This window comes from Rhinopithecus bieti, unplaced genomic scaffold, assembly GCF_001698545.2.
Source record: "Rhinopithecus bieti isolate Rb0 unplaced genomic scaffold, ASM169854v2 scaffold_33330, whole genome shotgun sequence".
NCBI lineage: Eukaryota > Metazoa > Chordata > Mammalia > Primates > Cercopithecidae > Rhinopithecus > Rhinopithecus bieti.
Window position 1 is genome coordinate 78,060 of NW_016814059.1, and position 16,217 is coordinate 94,276.

General features: G+C 56.6%; 1 protein-coding gene across 3 annotated transcripts in view; it reads left to right on the forward strand.

The window, feature by feature from the left end:
* Window positions 1–9,523: 9,523 nt before the first annotated feature.
* The window catches only part of LPCAT1 (lysophosphatidylcholine acyltransferase 1), a 42,562-nt gene continuing 35,868 nt past the window's right edge, over window positions 9,524–16,217 (forward strand). The window contains exons 1-4 of one of the 3 annotated variants that reach the window (XM_017849574.1): window positions 9,524–10,122; window positions 10,300–10,402; window positions 11,252–11,307; window positions 11,629–11,771. In XM_017849574.1, the coding sequence (XP_017705063.1) occupies window positions 10,396–10,402; window positions 11,252–11,307; window positions 11,629–11,771 (206 nt within the window). In that variant the 5' untranslated portion in view covers window positions 9,524–10,122; window positions 10,300–10,395. Of the gene's footprint in view, window positions 10,123–10,156; window positions 10,403–11,251; window positions 11,308–11,628; window positions 11,772–16,217 lie in introns of those variants that run through there. The other 2 variants (XM_017849576.1, XM_017849575.1) reach the window with 2 other exon arrangements.

Genomic DNA, 16,217 nt, shown 5'->3' on the forward strand with positions numbered 1-16,217 from the left:
GCCCCACTGCCACTCATGGGGCCGCACCCCACACAGGAGCTCAGACGACTGTGCCTGCCAAGCCCTGTCTGGGTAGCCGTGGGGCTCGCTCTACTGGCGAATGAGCAGGGCTCTCAGCGTGGTATATACCCTCTGCCACCTGCTGTGTCCTGGTGGTGATGTGGGGCTGCCCAGGTGGAGCCTCCTTGCCTGGCCTTAGTAGGACCCAGCCCACCCTCCAGACACCCGCTGAGACCGGGAAGTGATGCTCCTCCCAAAGCCTCCGTGCTTAGGGACAGCTGGGGCTGCAGCTCGACACAGCCAGCCCCAGCCATGGGGCCTCCTCCTTGGGGTTGTTTGCTGAGTGACAAGCAGGAGGGTGCCACCATCTGGGAGCAGAGGACGATGCCCAGCTTTGCTGTGCAGATGCATGAGGCTACTGGATGGGCCTCCGTCCTGGAGGGGCTCGGTTCCTGGCCAACCGAGACTGGAGTGGCCTGATTCCACTTAGGGATCCCCTGGCTGTTCTCTGACCCTGTCTGCTGGAAGCAGTTCTGCGTTCAAGAGAGGAATTCAAGTGGTGTCCTGATGGCAGAGTGAGTGAGGCGTACAGGTGCATCCCCACGTAGGGTGAGCGAGGTGAGCATGTGACGTCCCCACATAGGGTAAGCGAGGCATGCAGGTGACGTCCCCACGTAGGGTGAGTGAGGTGAACAGGTGATGTCCCCACGTAGGGTAAGCGAGATAAACAGATGACGTCCCCACGTAGGGTGAGCGAGGTGAGCATGTGACGTCCCCACCCGTAGGTGAGCGAGGCGAGAAATGTGATCGTCCCATGGCCGTAGGTGAGCGAGGCATTGCAGGTGGACCGTCCCCAACGGTAAGGGTAGACGAGGCAGCATGTGAGTGCTACGTCCCCACGTAGGGTGAGCGAGGCGAGCAGGTGATGTCCCCACGTGTAGGGTGAGCGAGGCGAGCAGGTGACGTCCCCACGTAGGGTGAGCGAGGCAAGCAGGTGACGTCCCCACGTAGGGTGAGTGAGGTGAACAGGTGATGTCTCCACATAGGGTGAGCCAGGTGAGCAGGTGACGTCCCATGTAGGGTGAGCAAGGCAAGCAGGTGCATCTCCACGTAGGGTGATCGAGGCATGCAGGCGACGTCCCCACGTAGAGTGAGCGAGGCATGCAGGCGACGTCCCCACGTAGGGTGAGTGAGGCGAGCAGGCGATGCCCCCACATAGAGTGAGCGAGGCATGCAGGCGACGTCCCCACGTAGGGCAAATGAGGCGAGCCGGCGACGTCCCCACGTAGGGTGAGCGAGGCGAGCAGGTGGTGCCCCCTGAGGGTTGGGGCCACGTGGTCTCTGATGCCACATCTGCTGCAGGACCTAGGTAACGGGAACACACAAACAGCGGCTCGCCAGGGAGGCCAACCCCTCAGAGCCAACCATGAGCCCAGGTGTAAGTAAGGAGCTGTGCGGTCGCAGTCGGAGGTGCTGTGCGTGGCGATCCACAGCGAGGCCTGCGTGGGCCTGAACAAGTAACCGCAGTGACTCCCTGGTCTCTGCTTGCTAGAATATGGGGCCTCAGTGCCGTCTTAGGGGCCCAGGGTTTTCTCGGAGCCAGTGCCCCTCAGACGCTGGTGGGACGCCCCTCAGGAGGAACGTGTGCTCCCCCATGGCTGTTTCCAGAAAGCAGGACTAACCAGGGCATTCAGAAGCCATGGGAGACAGGCTTCACCCACGCCGCGGAGAGCGGCTTCGGCTCCAGAGACACCACACGCTCCTCCAGGCCCGCCTGCCGTCCAGGTCATGCTCCAGTGTCCCACAGATGCAGCACCGCTGCCCAGGTGGCATTGGTGTCACCCCGGGGTGCTACGTGCATGATGCCATCCACTCCCAGTGACTACGCTGGTGCCAGTGGTCCCGGGGCCTTCCCTGTATCCCAGAAGCTGGCTCACGGGGGAGCTGGTTGGGTGTTGATGGGGGTTGTCCAGTCACAGGGTGTCATGGTTTAGGACATGGCCAAGACCAGACTGGCTTTGATCCCGTTCAACACTGCAGCATCCTCATAAGACGCCCGTGGACTGGAGTGGGTTGAAAATGGTAAATAGAGTGGTCTAGGGGAATCGCTGCGCTGTGGGACTGCGGGACCGATTTGCAAATTCAGAGGGAATCACGGAACACACTGTCATCTCGCAGGCGAGAGCCTCGGGTAGGCGACGTGCCGAGGATTCTGTGAGGACGGTGGAGTAGAGATGACAGCAGCAGGAGGCGGTGTGGCTGGTTGAGGGTTTGAAATGAAAAATAGTTCAGTTTTAGAAAAGCTATATTTAATTTTAGATTTGAGTGGGAGAGCAAAGAAGAAACAGCTTTATAAATAGCAGTCAGCATGGGCTCTGGGGGAGAGGGGTTCCTGCGGGGAGGCACAGATCCTCCTGGAGTCGCACGGGGTGGGGGTGAAGAGCTCCAGAGTGCGACCTCACCGAAATTTAAGGTCAAGGAGACAATGGGTGTTCACAGGGGTGAGAAAAAGAAAAGAAACCCAACGTAAATTTGTCGAAAGATGTATATACATTTATATAAATGAGCAAATTACGCAAACAGAAATGGGAATACCCGCTAAGCATCCAATATTCCTCCTGATGAAACTGTCCCGGTGATGTGGCCTGCGCTCCTGGCAGCCCTTCCCGCCTCCTGCAGGTCTCACCTGGGGTCTGTAGCGCCTGGAGTGTGGGCCGTGTCTGCCAAGGTAAGAGCGGTTGTGTGTGGAGAGAGAGCCCACTGCGCTCCTGGCATGGTTCACAATGCCAGTTTCTCACGTTTCGCGTCTGCGTTCAGTATCGTAACTATGAGAATTGATTGTGGGCGTGACCGCTGATTCCATATTTGAATGCAGCGTTTGGTTTGGACCAGAAGGCACGTTACATGAATAAAGGTGTTTTGGTGACTGGGGAGACAGAAGAGGAGGGCGTTTCCTATCGCTGCCTTGCTTGGTATGTGTCTGTGGGTGCTGGACGGGAGTGGGTGAGTCCCGAAGCTCCCGCCAGCTCTCAGATGCCGAGGGCGGGCTGGTGGTGGTTGCTGGTGGAAGTGCCAGCTCCGTTCGGTGGGAGGCCTCAGAGAACTGCTATGCTTTCAAAAGTTGTTCTTTCTCGGCCGGGCGCGGTGGCTCAAGCCTGTAATCCCAGCACTTTGGGAGGCCGAGACGGGCGGATCACGAGGTCAGGAGATCGAGACCATCCTGGCTAACACGGTGAAACCCCGTCTCTACTAAAAAAATACAAAAAACTAGCCGGGCGAGGTGGCAGGCGCCTGTAGTCCCAGCTACTTGGGAGGCTGAGGCAGGAGAATGGCGTAAACCCGGGAGGCGGAGTTTGCAGTGAGCTGAGATCTGGCCACTGCACTCCAGCCTGGGCGGCAGAGCGAGACTCCGTCTCAAAAAAAAAAAAAAAAAAAAAAAAAAAAAGTTGTTCTTTCTCTAAAAGGAGAAAGCGAAGTAAAATTAGATATACTTTTTTCCTCCTGCCCGTGTCAGGAGTGGCCCTAGGATCTGAAGTGCTCCCAGGTGGGTCTGCTGAAAGTCTGTGAAGGCTGTGTGGGGCCTCACACCACCCAGGGTCCTTCACTCGTTCCCAGTTTTTGTTCATTGTGTCTCATCTAAATCAGGTTACAAATAGCTTGCTTTCTATTAATTCCTAAGTAACAACAAGAGCGACCAAGATTGCTCCCTGAGCAGTGGGGTCCTGCCAACCCCCAACCAGCCTCGAGGTCTTCCAGTTTCTGCCTCTCGCCTCTTTAATCTGCTTCAGGAAGCCTGTGCCCCTGTCCTCAGGGCCTCTTGGGAGGATCTGGAGATGACTGAGACCAGGCCCCTGGAGTGGCCTTCAAGGACTGCACAGCCCCAGAAGCTGCCATTCCCTTCGCTTCCCGAGGAGCCCTGGCCTCGCCAGTGGGACTGCACTGTTCTCCAGCTGCCCTGCCAGATAGGGGTCGATGAAGGTTTGGGCCCCCTCTCCCCTGCAGGAGAGCCAGCCATCCTTAGTGGTCCCAGTTGCAGAAGGCTAGGAAGCTGTCTGAGGGAGTGGGTGCTGGGTTCATTTTGCCTCCCAGGGCTCCCCGAAAGGGTGGGCGCTCCCAGTCTGTCCAGCCCAGCACAGGTTAATTTGGCAGCAAGGTGTTTTACCAGAATCTTTGTTTCGCCTTCCCCAGAGCCCACCTTTCCCAGTTCCCACTGAGCACCTCCCTCCCTCCCCGGCTGTGGAGCACCTGGACTCCCAGGTCGTGTGCTGTGGGGTAAGGGGCATCAGCCCTGACCCATAGGGCTCCCAGGAGCAGCCTGCAGCCCCCACCCCCGTGCCTCCCTTCCCTTCGGCTTCACTTTAGAGGAGCGTCTTTCCTCTGCGTCTCCGGGTCTGTGCTTTTGGTGCCCTCCGGAGATGGGGTAGACTGAACACTCTCCCTGTGAACACAGTCTCCCTCTGTTTCTATGAACAAATCGGAAGCGTCTGAGAAGCAAAGACAGCCCAGAATGTGGCTGTGGCAGCAGCCCCTGGACGGCAGGCGCCCGTGTGTGCTGGCGCTCGCCCTCTCACCGTGGGAGGAGTGAACGTTCTTTCGTGGATTTGCAAGTGCACTGTTACATATCCTGTGGAGTCGGGATAATTTTTTCTCCAGAATTAAAGCAGCACTGTCGGGATGCACCTTCAGGAGGGAGGATTCCTGTGAGCTGCCTCCACTGCGCTAACTGTAGAGCTAGGGAGTGGCTGGCACTGAGCATCTGCCCCGGCCGCCTGTGCGGGGTGACGCAGCCCTGCGTCCTTCGAGTCTCCGGGCCCCGTCCTTCGGGCAGCCTCCCTTCCACCCCTGCCTTGTTGCAGGTGCATTGAAGCCCCTCACTGACTGGGGCACTGCAGTGTGACATCCCCAACACGCGGGCTCGGAGGGGCTGCAGCATCACTGCGCCTGGTGGGCCTCACCAGCTCCCCTGCCGGGCACCACGATGGTCTGAGTGCACACGAGAGGGACCACATGTTCTCTGGAGACCGTCGCGTCTTTGGGTTCAGCACTGATTGTGAAACGCCGGGCGATGCTGGGGCCTGGGGCTGCTTTGGGCCCTGGTGGCCTTGGCAGAGACGAGGGAGGGGTTTGCCAGCTGTCTGACATCAGAGAGCCTGGGCCTGGGCATTGTGACCACCAGTGCCTTCACTCAGAGACTTCCAGAGAGTTCCAGGCCAACATTAGGATGGCCTTGTTTACATTTAAACCAAGAGTCATCACTTTTATACTTTTTGTCATGGGAAATTTCAAACATAGGTCAAATGTCTTTCTCAGCTCAGGCTTCCCTAATAAAATGCCTCAGACAGGGCTTAAACCACAGACATTGTTCTCTCACCATCCTGGAGGCTGGAGTCCGAGACCGAGGTGCAGCAGGGCTGGTTCTTCCTGAGGCCTCTCCTGGGCTTGCAGACGGCGCCTTCTCCCTGCGTCCTCACAGGGCTGTCCCTCTGTGGGTGTCTGTGTCCTCATTTCCTCTTCTTATAAGGACACCAGGCAGATTGGCTCCGGGCCCCCAGATGACCTCAGTCTACCTTCATCACCTCTGTAAAGGCCACATCTCCAGATACAGTCACACTCTGGAGCCCTGGGGGTCAGAACATCAACAGGAATTGGGGAAGGGGGGCAAAATTCAACCCAGAACACCAAAGCAGTGATAATACGGTGGGCATGGGACCTGCCCGCAGCCTGGAGAATGACGGTGTGTGGTCAGGCCAGCGTCACGTGCACTCCCACTGCGCCTGCCCTGCTTGGCGCGGCTGCTGTCACAAAGGACCACAGACAAGGTGGCTCCTAAACAGCAGACATGGATTTCTCACTCTTCTGGAGGCTGAAGTCCAAGATGCCGGCAGATTCGGTGTCTGCCAAGGACCCCCTCCGGGCAATGGATGGCACCTCTGTGTCCCCACAAGGTGGAGGGGTGAGCGAGCTCCCTCGGGCCTGTGGTGCGTGTGGACCACGTGGAGGTCCTCCAGCTCCTCCTTGTTTGCTGCAATGGATTTGGGCTGTGTTTTGTGGAGTTTTGTGTTTTGTGGAGTTCTCTGCATTTTCTGATTTATTGCATCTCCTTGTTTTCACTGGGGTTTTCTGGAAGCTGGTGGTTGCATCTAGACCCAGAGGGGGTCAGTTCCCACCGGTCTGCTGTGCTCCTGCACCAGGCTCGGTTGGCTGCTGCTGGGCCCCTGCCACGTGAGTGTGTGTGAGCTGGGCAGGCCTCGAGCCAGCCCTCAGGACGTGAGCCTCTGCCAGCTTCCTTGATTTGGGCTGCACCATGCTCCTGGGACTGCAGGTGTGAGCGCCTGCGCCAGGCCCCTGCCAGCTTCCCTGATGTGGGCTGCACCATGCTCCTGGGACTGCAGGCGTGAGCCCCCATGCCAGGCCCCTGCCAGCTTCCCCGATGTGGGCTGCGCCTGCTATCCCATCTTCCTTTCTGCATTTCCCACCCGTGACCTGGAGTAAGCCTGGCTGAGGACCCCTGGGCCTTCTGCTGGGAAGTGGTGTTTAGCGGCCGCAGTCTGCACCAAAGCTCTCCATGCATGTGGGCAGGTCACTGCCTGGATGCCTTCGTCTATCGTAGCCAACTTTCAGATAGTTCAGACTTCAAAGTTCCTCATAGGATTATGCTATAAATCCTCATTTATGGCTCACACACAGGGTGACCATATTGCTTCCTCCAACTGGCATTTCTCAGCGTGATCAGGGTCCTATGTTGACAGCTGGTCCACAGCCATCAGCAGCTTGTCTTAGGAGGGTCAGGTTGCAGGTCTCAGCATCTGCAGGCGTCCACAGTGTCCTCCCCAGTTAGCTGCCACGTGGAGGCCTGACCTGTGGTGACCCAGAGTGTGGTCCATCTTCTCCTGTCTGAGTCCCTCCGCCTCCCTGCATTCAGCCTCTGGCCACACTGCCTGGAGGCTGCTCCGGCTCCCCACGGCTGCCCGCCTTGTCCATGTGACAACCTGCTTATCCCTGTCCATGACTTACAGTGATGTCTTGGGCCGCACACTGCCCCTGCTGCCTCTGGTGAAGGTGCCAAGGGGGCCTCTGTGGGAGCCTCTGAGCCAGGGTGCTGGACCTTGCTTAGGTGAGGAGAACAGACACCTGCCCTCTCTGCCATGTGTCCCTGTGGCTTCAGGTCTGAAAACGCACGCCTGCTCTCTGTGGACACTGCAGAGCTGCCTCGGGAAGGAATGGCTGTGCCCAGTGCCTCCACTTTAGCGACCTGAGTCTCCAGCGACGCTGCCTGGGAGACCGCATGGCCAGGCCCCTTTCCTTAGAGGGCCATTGTTCTGGGAGTTTCAGGTCTAGCCAGGATTTTCTAAGAATTTCTTTGCCTACCCAGCACCTCCCTTGGCCACCCCCGCCAGTGCTGAGGGCTTGGCTGCCGCAGCTGCCCCAGCCAGCTTCTCTCTCTGCAGCTCTGCCATTCTGGCATCTCCCGGGGGGGCCAGAGTCCATCCAGACCCATCTGCACCAGGGCGTGGGGGCATGAGGAAGGAAGGATCCCAGTGGGTGGGCCTGAGGCTGGATGGAGGGGTGAGGCCTGTGGAGGAGGGTGGGCAGAAGGTGCTGGAGCATAGAAGCTTCTGGAAGGAGCCACAGCAGTCTCCCAAGCCCTGTTCTCCTTGGCGAGGGCTCTGGGCTCCTGTGGGTGGGCCAAGCCTGGCAGAGAAAGAGCGCACAGGCCCAGAGCTGGGTGAAGTGAAGGCAGAGCGGTGGAGATGCCTGGGCTCTTCACCAGGAGCACTGCTCCTCCTCCTACCTGGGGCTCCCAGAGGCCCCCTCTCCAAGCAGTTTTCATAGCACTGCAGAGCAGAGCCACGCCCTCCCCATCTCCCGGGTCCTACCCTCCACTCATCAGCCCTGTTTGGTGAGGGTCAGCGTTTGCAGTTGTGGCCCACAGGCCCCTCTCCTTGCTGCCGCTAAGCCCAGAAGCACAGGCTGCATTCCCTGATGCACCACCATGAGCAGGCTCAAGGATGCATGGGCTGAGGGTCACATGGTCACGCAGTCTTCTGGGACACCAACAGGAGCAGGTGCACTGACGGGTGGGGAGGGTCACGTGGTCAGGCATTCTTTCCCATGCAGGAAGGAGCCGGCGCAGACGGTCACTTGTTCACGCAGTCTTCCCCGTGCACTAAGGAGCAGGTGCATGGATGCATGGATGTGTGGGGCGAGGGTCAGGTGGTCACGCAGTCTAACCCGTGCACGAAGGAGCAGGTGCAGGGATGCGTAAGTTGAGGCTCAGGTGGTCTCCCCGTCTTCCCTATGTGCGCAGGAGCAGGCGCAGGGGTGCGTGGGCCTAGGGTCACGTGGTCGCACAGTGCGTCCCCCCACTGGGTGGCCCAGCGAACCCCATGTGCTAAGGAACCAGCAGCTTGACTACCCTGGATGCAGGCAGGGCCTCCCCAGCCAGGGCTCATTCATGCCCCGTGTTGTTTGGGGATGGGCGTTGCTCCCCCAGCCCCAGAGCCTTTTCCAGTGGGGGTCCCATGTGGAATGGCCTGGCTGGCAGTGCTGTTTCAGGAATGCCAGAGGTGGAGTGAAGCAGGCTGTGGGATTACAGATGTGAACCACCATGCCCAGCCCAGCTGTCGGCTTTAACAGCAGAGCCAGGCTTGTGTACCCCGGAGTGGCCTCTTCCCAGCCAGTGGCCCTGGAGCCCCAGGACTGGGTGGGCTGAAGGCCGAGGCTATGGTCTCCTCCACTGCGCTCTCCTCCACTGCAACAAAATATGAAACAGTACCAGTAGATGGGAATGGATGAACTATTTAAAACTAAATTTTACAAATACAGGAAAAGGCTGCCCCTTAGATTTGTGGGATTAAATCCAGGTGGTCCTTAGGGGAAGCTGTGATCTAAATGTGAATATCAGGAAATAAGGTATTTCTGAAAATAGCGACGTGGGCTTTTCCCTCAAGTAGTTGAAAAGAACATTTGACTAAATTCAAAGCAGAAGAAAGAGGAACTCATAAGAGCCAAAATTAATATGATTAGGTCCCAACAGAGAGAATGAACAAATCTGAAATGGTTCTGTAAGCAGATGGATAAAATAGAAAAATATCTGGCGACATGGGTTTAGAAGTTTTGGCAGGCACAGATAACATTAGAAATGGAGCCAGAGGCCGGGCGCAGTGGCTCACGCCTGTAATCCCAGCACTTTGGGAGGCCGAGGCGGGCGGATCACGAGGTCAGGAGGTGAAGACCATCCTGGCTAACTTGGTGAAACCCTGTCTCTACTAAAAATACAAAAAAATCAGCCGGGTGTGGTGGCGGCACCTGTAGTCCCAGCTACTCGGGAGGCTGAGGCAGGAGAATAACGTGAACCCGGGAGGCGGAGCTTGCAGTGAGCAGAGATTGCGCCACTGCATTCCAGCCTGGCGACAGAGCAAGACTCCGTCTCAAAAAAAAAAAAAAAAAAAAAAAAAAAAGAAAAGAAATGGAGCCAGAGAGCAGCCTTGGTGTAAACCCAAGGAGAGTGTGGTGGGCAACTTGAAGGCAGCTGGGGGGAGACCTTGGTAGCGGGAGGGGAAAATATGCCAAAAGCTTCCAGGAAGAGATTTCCTCATTGACAAAAATAGTGAGGTCAACCCAAGGAAAAAGAGGGACTTTTAGGCAGTAGGGTTGGAAACAGTGAAGCAGCTGTCGGGGGCTGCCGGCGGGCATGGCCGCACGCTGGTTTCGTAGGGCGACTGCATGAGGAAGCCGCCGGGAGGAAGTGACAGGCGCGTCTTACTCAACAGGTGGTGACAGTCCCAAGCACCTGTTACCCAACAGACCTAGCAATTCCTTTTAAAAAACAATCCTCACAGGTAGCGGCACAGTGCTGAAGTTGGCTTTTAGTGTTAGAGAGACCATGGCCGTGAGGCACCACAGTAGTGGATTAAAGTGGGAAACAGCACGTGGCTGTCCCCATAGATGCAGGAAGGACCGTCTGATAACGCTCAGCACCCACTCATGATTTACAGCAAGACAAAGCTCGTGGAGGATGAGGCCTGGGAAGGTTTCTCAGCGGTAAAGAACGTTTGCTGAACGCCAGTAACATAACACGATGTTGAACAGTGACAGTCGTCCCCAGTGGCAGCGTACCAGGTTTGTGGTTGCTTGGCGCAGCGAGGGTCATGCTGAAGCGGGGACCCAGCTGGGGTGAGGAGGAGCCCCCGGAAGCAGGGGAAGGAGAGGCACATTCGAAGTCGCCACCTCTGGCAAACCAAACATGGTCTAGATCTGCATACCCAACAGGCTGACCTAACCACTGGACCCTGACAGGGTGGAGACACGGGTGGCATGAAGCCGTGAGAGTGAAATGCACACTGCACATCCAAGACAGCGTGAGAAAATGCAAACCAGCCAGTAGCAACTTCTATGTTGAGTACGTGTTGAAATGATATTTCAGATATATCGGGCAAAATGAACTATGTATTAAATTGTCATTCCCTTTAAATGTGGCCCCTTGAAAATTTAAAATGACGCTTGTGGCTGGCATGTTTCTCTTGGACTATGTGGGGTCTCTGTTGAGAACCCAAAAGAATCTAGGGACAAACCAAGGAAACAGTGGGAGCGCTCTCATGACAGGCGTCAGAAATGAGGGATGGCTGCCACCTGGGAGCCGACTGCGATCTGTGTCTCCTGGGTCTTTTCTGTCTCTGTGCACAAAACCTGCACCTCACAACTGGTGTTTCCCCTCATCCAAAGCCTCCGGCCCCTCTGCATGGAGTCCTACCAGCCACCCGGAGGGACCTCCATCCTCAGACCCTGGGCTGCCTGGGATCCGCAGCCTTGGCCTGCCCTGGCATGGGGGCGTGCCCTGGCGTGGGGGGTCTGTCCTGGCGTGGGGGCCTGCCCAGGCGTGGGGCCTGCCCTGGTGTGGGGGGCCTGTTCTGGCGTGGGGGCCTGCCCTGGTGTGGGGGGCCTTCCTGAGCCCCCATATTGACCTGCACCCCTGCCCTCCTGCCAGTCCACTCTCCTGCGCTGGGTCTTCCATTGGCTGGAAAGTCACAGCTTCATTCTGCCGTCTTCTCTGTGGTCCGAGGTCCAACCTTGGACCAGCTACCTCCCCACGTCACCAACACTGCCGAGGGTGGCATGTGCATTCTCATGTCCACACAAACGATTTCAGGGGAAACTGCTGAGTGAGGCCTGGGGGCTGGGGGCTGTATCCTGGGGGGCGGAGCTGCCTGGGGATGTGTCCCGTGGGTCAGAGTGGCCCTTGAATTTGCAGGAGGAAGCTCCACTGTGTTGTTCCCAAGCCACTCGCTTGGCGGCTCCAGTAAAGAGGTAGGAAGCTGGCAGTGGGCGTGGAGCGTGCCAGTCAGCACTGGTCAGTGTGCACAACCATGGTGAGGGCTGGTCAGCACCGGTCAGCCTTGGTCAGTCGTGGTCAGCGCTGGTCAGTGCTGGTTAGCCTTGGTCAGCACCGGTCAGCCTTTGTCAGCCTTAGTCAGTGCTGGTCAGCCTTGGTCAGCTGTGTGCCAGCTGTAGCCCCTCCCCAGTTCTCCACTCTGCGGGGTGCGCTGTCCCCCTGGGCTGACCTCCGTCAGTGGGGAGCTGCCTGGTGTCCCACATGGATTCTCTGGATAACGCCCCCTCTGTCCGCAGGTGGCCCTCATGACACTGACGCTCTTCCCGGTCCGGCTCCTGGTTGCCGCCGCCATGATGCTGCTGGCCTGGCCCCTCGCACTTGTCGCATCCCTGGGCTCTGCGGAGAAGGAACCTGAGCAGCCCCTGGCCCTGTGGCGGAAGTAAGTTGAGCATGTGCTGTGGGGGAGTCACGCGGCCAAACAGTGGGAACCCATTCTCCCAGTGGGGTTGCGTCTCTCCACCTTAGCCCATCCGTCCTTCCCTTCTGAGCCCAGCATCCACCAGGGCTGCCACCTCCCAGTGGGGACTGGGCCACCTCCCTGCTGCCTCCTTCTTCCACGCCTCCGCCACAGTCCTGCTCTGAGGCTTCATTTTCCAGTGCTCTGCAGGACGTGTGGCCACTGTGACACATCCTTGAGCACAGAGATACCCCTACGCCGTGGCCTTCTCTGCTCCAGAACCTGCCAGGGCTCCCTGTTGCTGATGGAAGTCAGGCTTCTGGACACCCTCTCCTGGCTTTGTGACTCCAGCCCCCTTACCCCTCCCACCTCAGACCCTCAGCTCTGGCCCTGTCCATGGTGGCCTCCCCCAGACCCTCAGGCTGTGAGTGGACGACCTCTTGGGCTGCACTGACAGGGTACCACAGTGACATAGGCCTCCTGCCTAGGGAGGTCCCCACCTGAGTGGCCCCCATGCAGAGGCAGCTGGACCTGGTACGGTTGCTGTGGGCCTGGGAGGGGCCGTCTTCCAGGTGTAAGAGCAGCAGCAATGAGGGGAATGGCTGCTCGGGGGGCAGGTGGCCGCCGTGGCATCTCCTGCCAACCTGGTCTTATTAAAAGTGGGCTAAGTGGGAACAGGTTGCCGCATCATAAACGTCCAGTAACTTGACATCAAAATCCCCATTTCTGGCCAGGCTTGGAAAAGCAGAAGCTGCTCCCCAGGGCCAGCAACTGGCTGAGCCAGGCCCAGCCCTGCCTTCGGACAGGAGGCTCGGGTCCTCCCCCACCCTCCGAGACTGCATGTCAGCCAACACTGGCCTGGCCTGCTGCCTGCTGGCACGACCCCTCCAGGGCCGTCTTTCCCTTGCTTTGTGGACCTAAAGTCTTCCTGGCTTTTAAGCATGGAATATAAGTAAAGCACGATGAGGATTACATCTAAACTAAAGATCCAAAACAGACCACAAAAAATTAAACTAAATCACAATATTTGTTTCATTTAAATTCCTGAATTCTTGTTTCACTTAAATTCCTGAAAGTATCTGCCATTAGCAAATGAAAATGTTGAGATATCGTAAATATTTTGATAAATATTTTCAGTGTCTTAAAAGTTATCACTCATGTCCTATGACCACAGCTCTGACAACCCTTCCATGTGTTGTTAACATCTCTCATTGTCCTGAAGGGGCTCCCAGAATCTTTTATTCAGAAAGAGGATTATTAGTAGTTAATTGGAGGCTGCTGCCTGACTATAAATTAAGTTTTACTGGAGCACGGCCACGCCCACTCGCCTGCGTGATGTTCAGGGCTGCATTGGTGGGGAGCCAGGCCAGGTGGTTGGGACAGAGGCCATGTGGCTGTAGAGCCTAATGCATTCACTGCCTGGCCCCCGACAGGTGTAGTGGACATGCCCAGGCCCCTCCTTTCTCTGGAAGGTGTCTGATCTGTGGGCTGTATGTACACCAAAGTGTTCATGGCCAAGAGGCTGACGGGTGCTGACATCTGCCTGAGCTTCGGTTCCCCTCGATACCCAGGGCCACACTCAGACACGCAGTTAGGTGCAGGGGAAAGACGGCCACTTAGGGTCCCGGGTGTGCCGCCCCATTGCGTGCAGACATGGTGCAGTCGTCGTTGAGGGCAGCCTGGGCGCTGGGGTCCCCTCACTCCGGGCCCTGCTGAGTGGGTGGACGTTGAGCAGCTCGCTGGGTGGTAGTATCCTGGGGCAGCCTGGGTTCTTTAGGGCAATGGGATTGTCACTGGCTTTGGTTCTTCATTTTGCCTTTCTAGATTTTTAAAATTCTCTGAAGAATACGCTTTATCTTGAGGTTTGTTTTTGAAATGTTTTAACCATAAAATAGGAATTGAGTATCAAATATATAACCAAGCAAAATAAATCAAGGCCATATCAAAGTCAGGCTTTCAGTTTTGCTGAGTTGAGAAGCCACAGCTAGAAAGTGGGGGTTCTATGGTGTTAAGCTGCAGGTGACCTGGCTGAATGTGCTGCTGTGGGTCGCAGTGGCTTCATGGTGCTTTCCTGGCACCCTTTCTCTTCACCCCCTGTGTCCTTGTTGAGCTGAGCTCCCCGCCTCCTCTGTTCTGTCTCGGGAGGCAGCAGCCCAGTGCAAGCACAGGCTCCACTTTTCAAAATAGACGCCTTGGGGCAATTTTGCATTTCCCCGTGCTAACCCTGGTGGTTTTTCTTGTCTATGAATAATTGACTTGGCTTCATCAGGCGGTAAATGGACCACGACGGACTCTTATTCTAGCAGCTATACTTCAGAGACGCTTTCCTGTGTACATCTCATGCACATGTACAGTGCACCATGACAGTGACACGCTGGGATTCCTGTCACCTCTGCTTCATGAGATCTTTGGGCATTTGGGTCTGTGGAGACTCACTGGTACTCACTCTGCTGTTATGTGTGCAGAGAGCGGGTGTTGTGTGAGGAGTGCACACGGTGTGTGTATGTGCTGGTACATTATGTGCCATGTGGAGTGGCGATACATGTGTATGTGGCATGCACGAGAGTAAGGGCTACATGTGCCCATAGGTGTGTGGTTGCATGCGTGTATGTGAGCAGCCGGTGCCGAGTTATGCGTGTGTGAGATGAGGGAGTGCTGTTCATGGGTGTATATGGTGGGTGTGCTGGTAGCATGTGTCGTATTGCATGTGTTGTACATGTGGAGTGCCATTCTGTGTGTATGGATGGACTGTCTATGTATCTATGCACATGTACCGTGTACGACGGGCATTGCTACATGTGTATGAGGGTTGTGGACGTGGTGTGTGTACCCATGTGTAAGTGATGTATATGTGCGCGATACATGTGCTTCATAGTGAGGTTCACTGATGCATGTGTCCTAATACATATGTGTATGAGCTTATGTGGCCGCGCCTTGTGCTACAATATGCTATGGAGTGTGTGTGGCCATGAGCGATGTGGCATGTGTGTGAATGTAGTACCTATGTGTGCAGGTGAATGTGTGTGCATGTGTGAGAGTATGCACGGATGCTTGTGGGCACTCAAGCTGCCCGTGCTGCCTGGCATTGAATCCCACCCCTGGAGCCCCTGGCGTCTCCTTCAGCAGCACCAATGGAAGCTCCTTGGTGCACAGTCCTGGGCTTGGCTTGGTGCTTGAAGGGAAACGGAAGAGAGAACAAACCCTGAATTCTGAACTCCCCAAAGGGAAACCTAGTCACAAAAGCACCGTAGTTAGGGACGCAGGGGATCAGGAGAAAGCTGAATTTGAAGTAGCAGATTCAGAGTGTACCGCTGAATAATAATTATGTAGTCGGTGGGGACTTCAGTTGGCTCACGTTACGCTCTGCTCTGCGGTTTTGAATAGATTGATGCTGAATTAAAGCATTTTTGCTGAATGTAAGTGAGTGTCATTCACACCCTCCTAAAATAAAAATCTTAGGCTTTCGGTGAAAGAATGACACAGTTTTGCAAAAGGCACTATTTTAAGTTACTTTCAAAACACACAGTGTTGTAAAAACCGTAGCATCGTTTTGCAAAACCCGACCATCTGGTGCTGAATCCTTGACCGCTGGCCAAGTCCTAAGCTGAGCCAGGCCCCTCCAGGGGCTGCCCCTTGGCTGACTGGACAGTTCAGATGATGGTGCCCTTTCCTGAATGCTCTGTGTGGGAATGTCCGTTCCCAAGTTTGGGGATGCCATCCCCATGATGACTCTAGGTACTCCGCGTATGTTGGCCTGGAGGTTGGAGCTTGAACTTGAGCATCGATCCACTTTATCTAGTCTCCCAGAAGCCGGCAGCTCCTGCCACCTGCGTCTCAGCCTGGGACTCCCCGCTCCCCACCAGCTGCCCAGGGGCTGTCCCTGACCCAGCTAGGCCGGTCCACATGCAGCACCAGACTTGGCTCCTTGAGGCCCTGCCAGACGTGGCCCCAGGGCCCCTTCCCTTGCCCTGCCCCACCGGCCCTGTAGCCGGCAGTCAGGCTGTGTACCTGTGTACAGGTCCTCTCCAGGGCCCAGTCCGCCTCTTGCCTCCGGTCGCAGCAGAACATTTGGAACCTGCAGAGCCGCGGCCAGCGCATGCCCCTCACGCTTGGATGTGTGGGCCTCCCCCGCCCACCTCCACACGCCGGCTGCGTTGCGGGGATGAAGGCCTCAGCGGCCTTTCTCCTTTTCCCCCTGCATGTTCTGGGAGATTTCCTCCTCCTCATTTCCCAGGCTTTCCTGTGAGTTGCTTGTCTCCACAGTGAGAGTCTTGGTTTCTGAGAGTGTTTTCTTGTTCCTTGATGCCCCTCAGAGCACCCCGTTCTTCCTGACTCTCTTGGTGAGCATGGTGGATGTTTTGCACCCCTCTTCTGATGCCCACCCTTTCTGTCTCCTTGGGGTCAGGCCTCTGCTTCTCTGCCATGCAG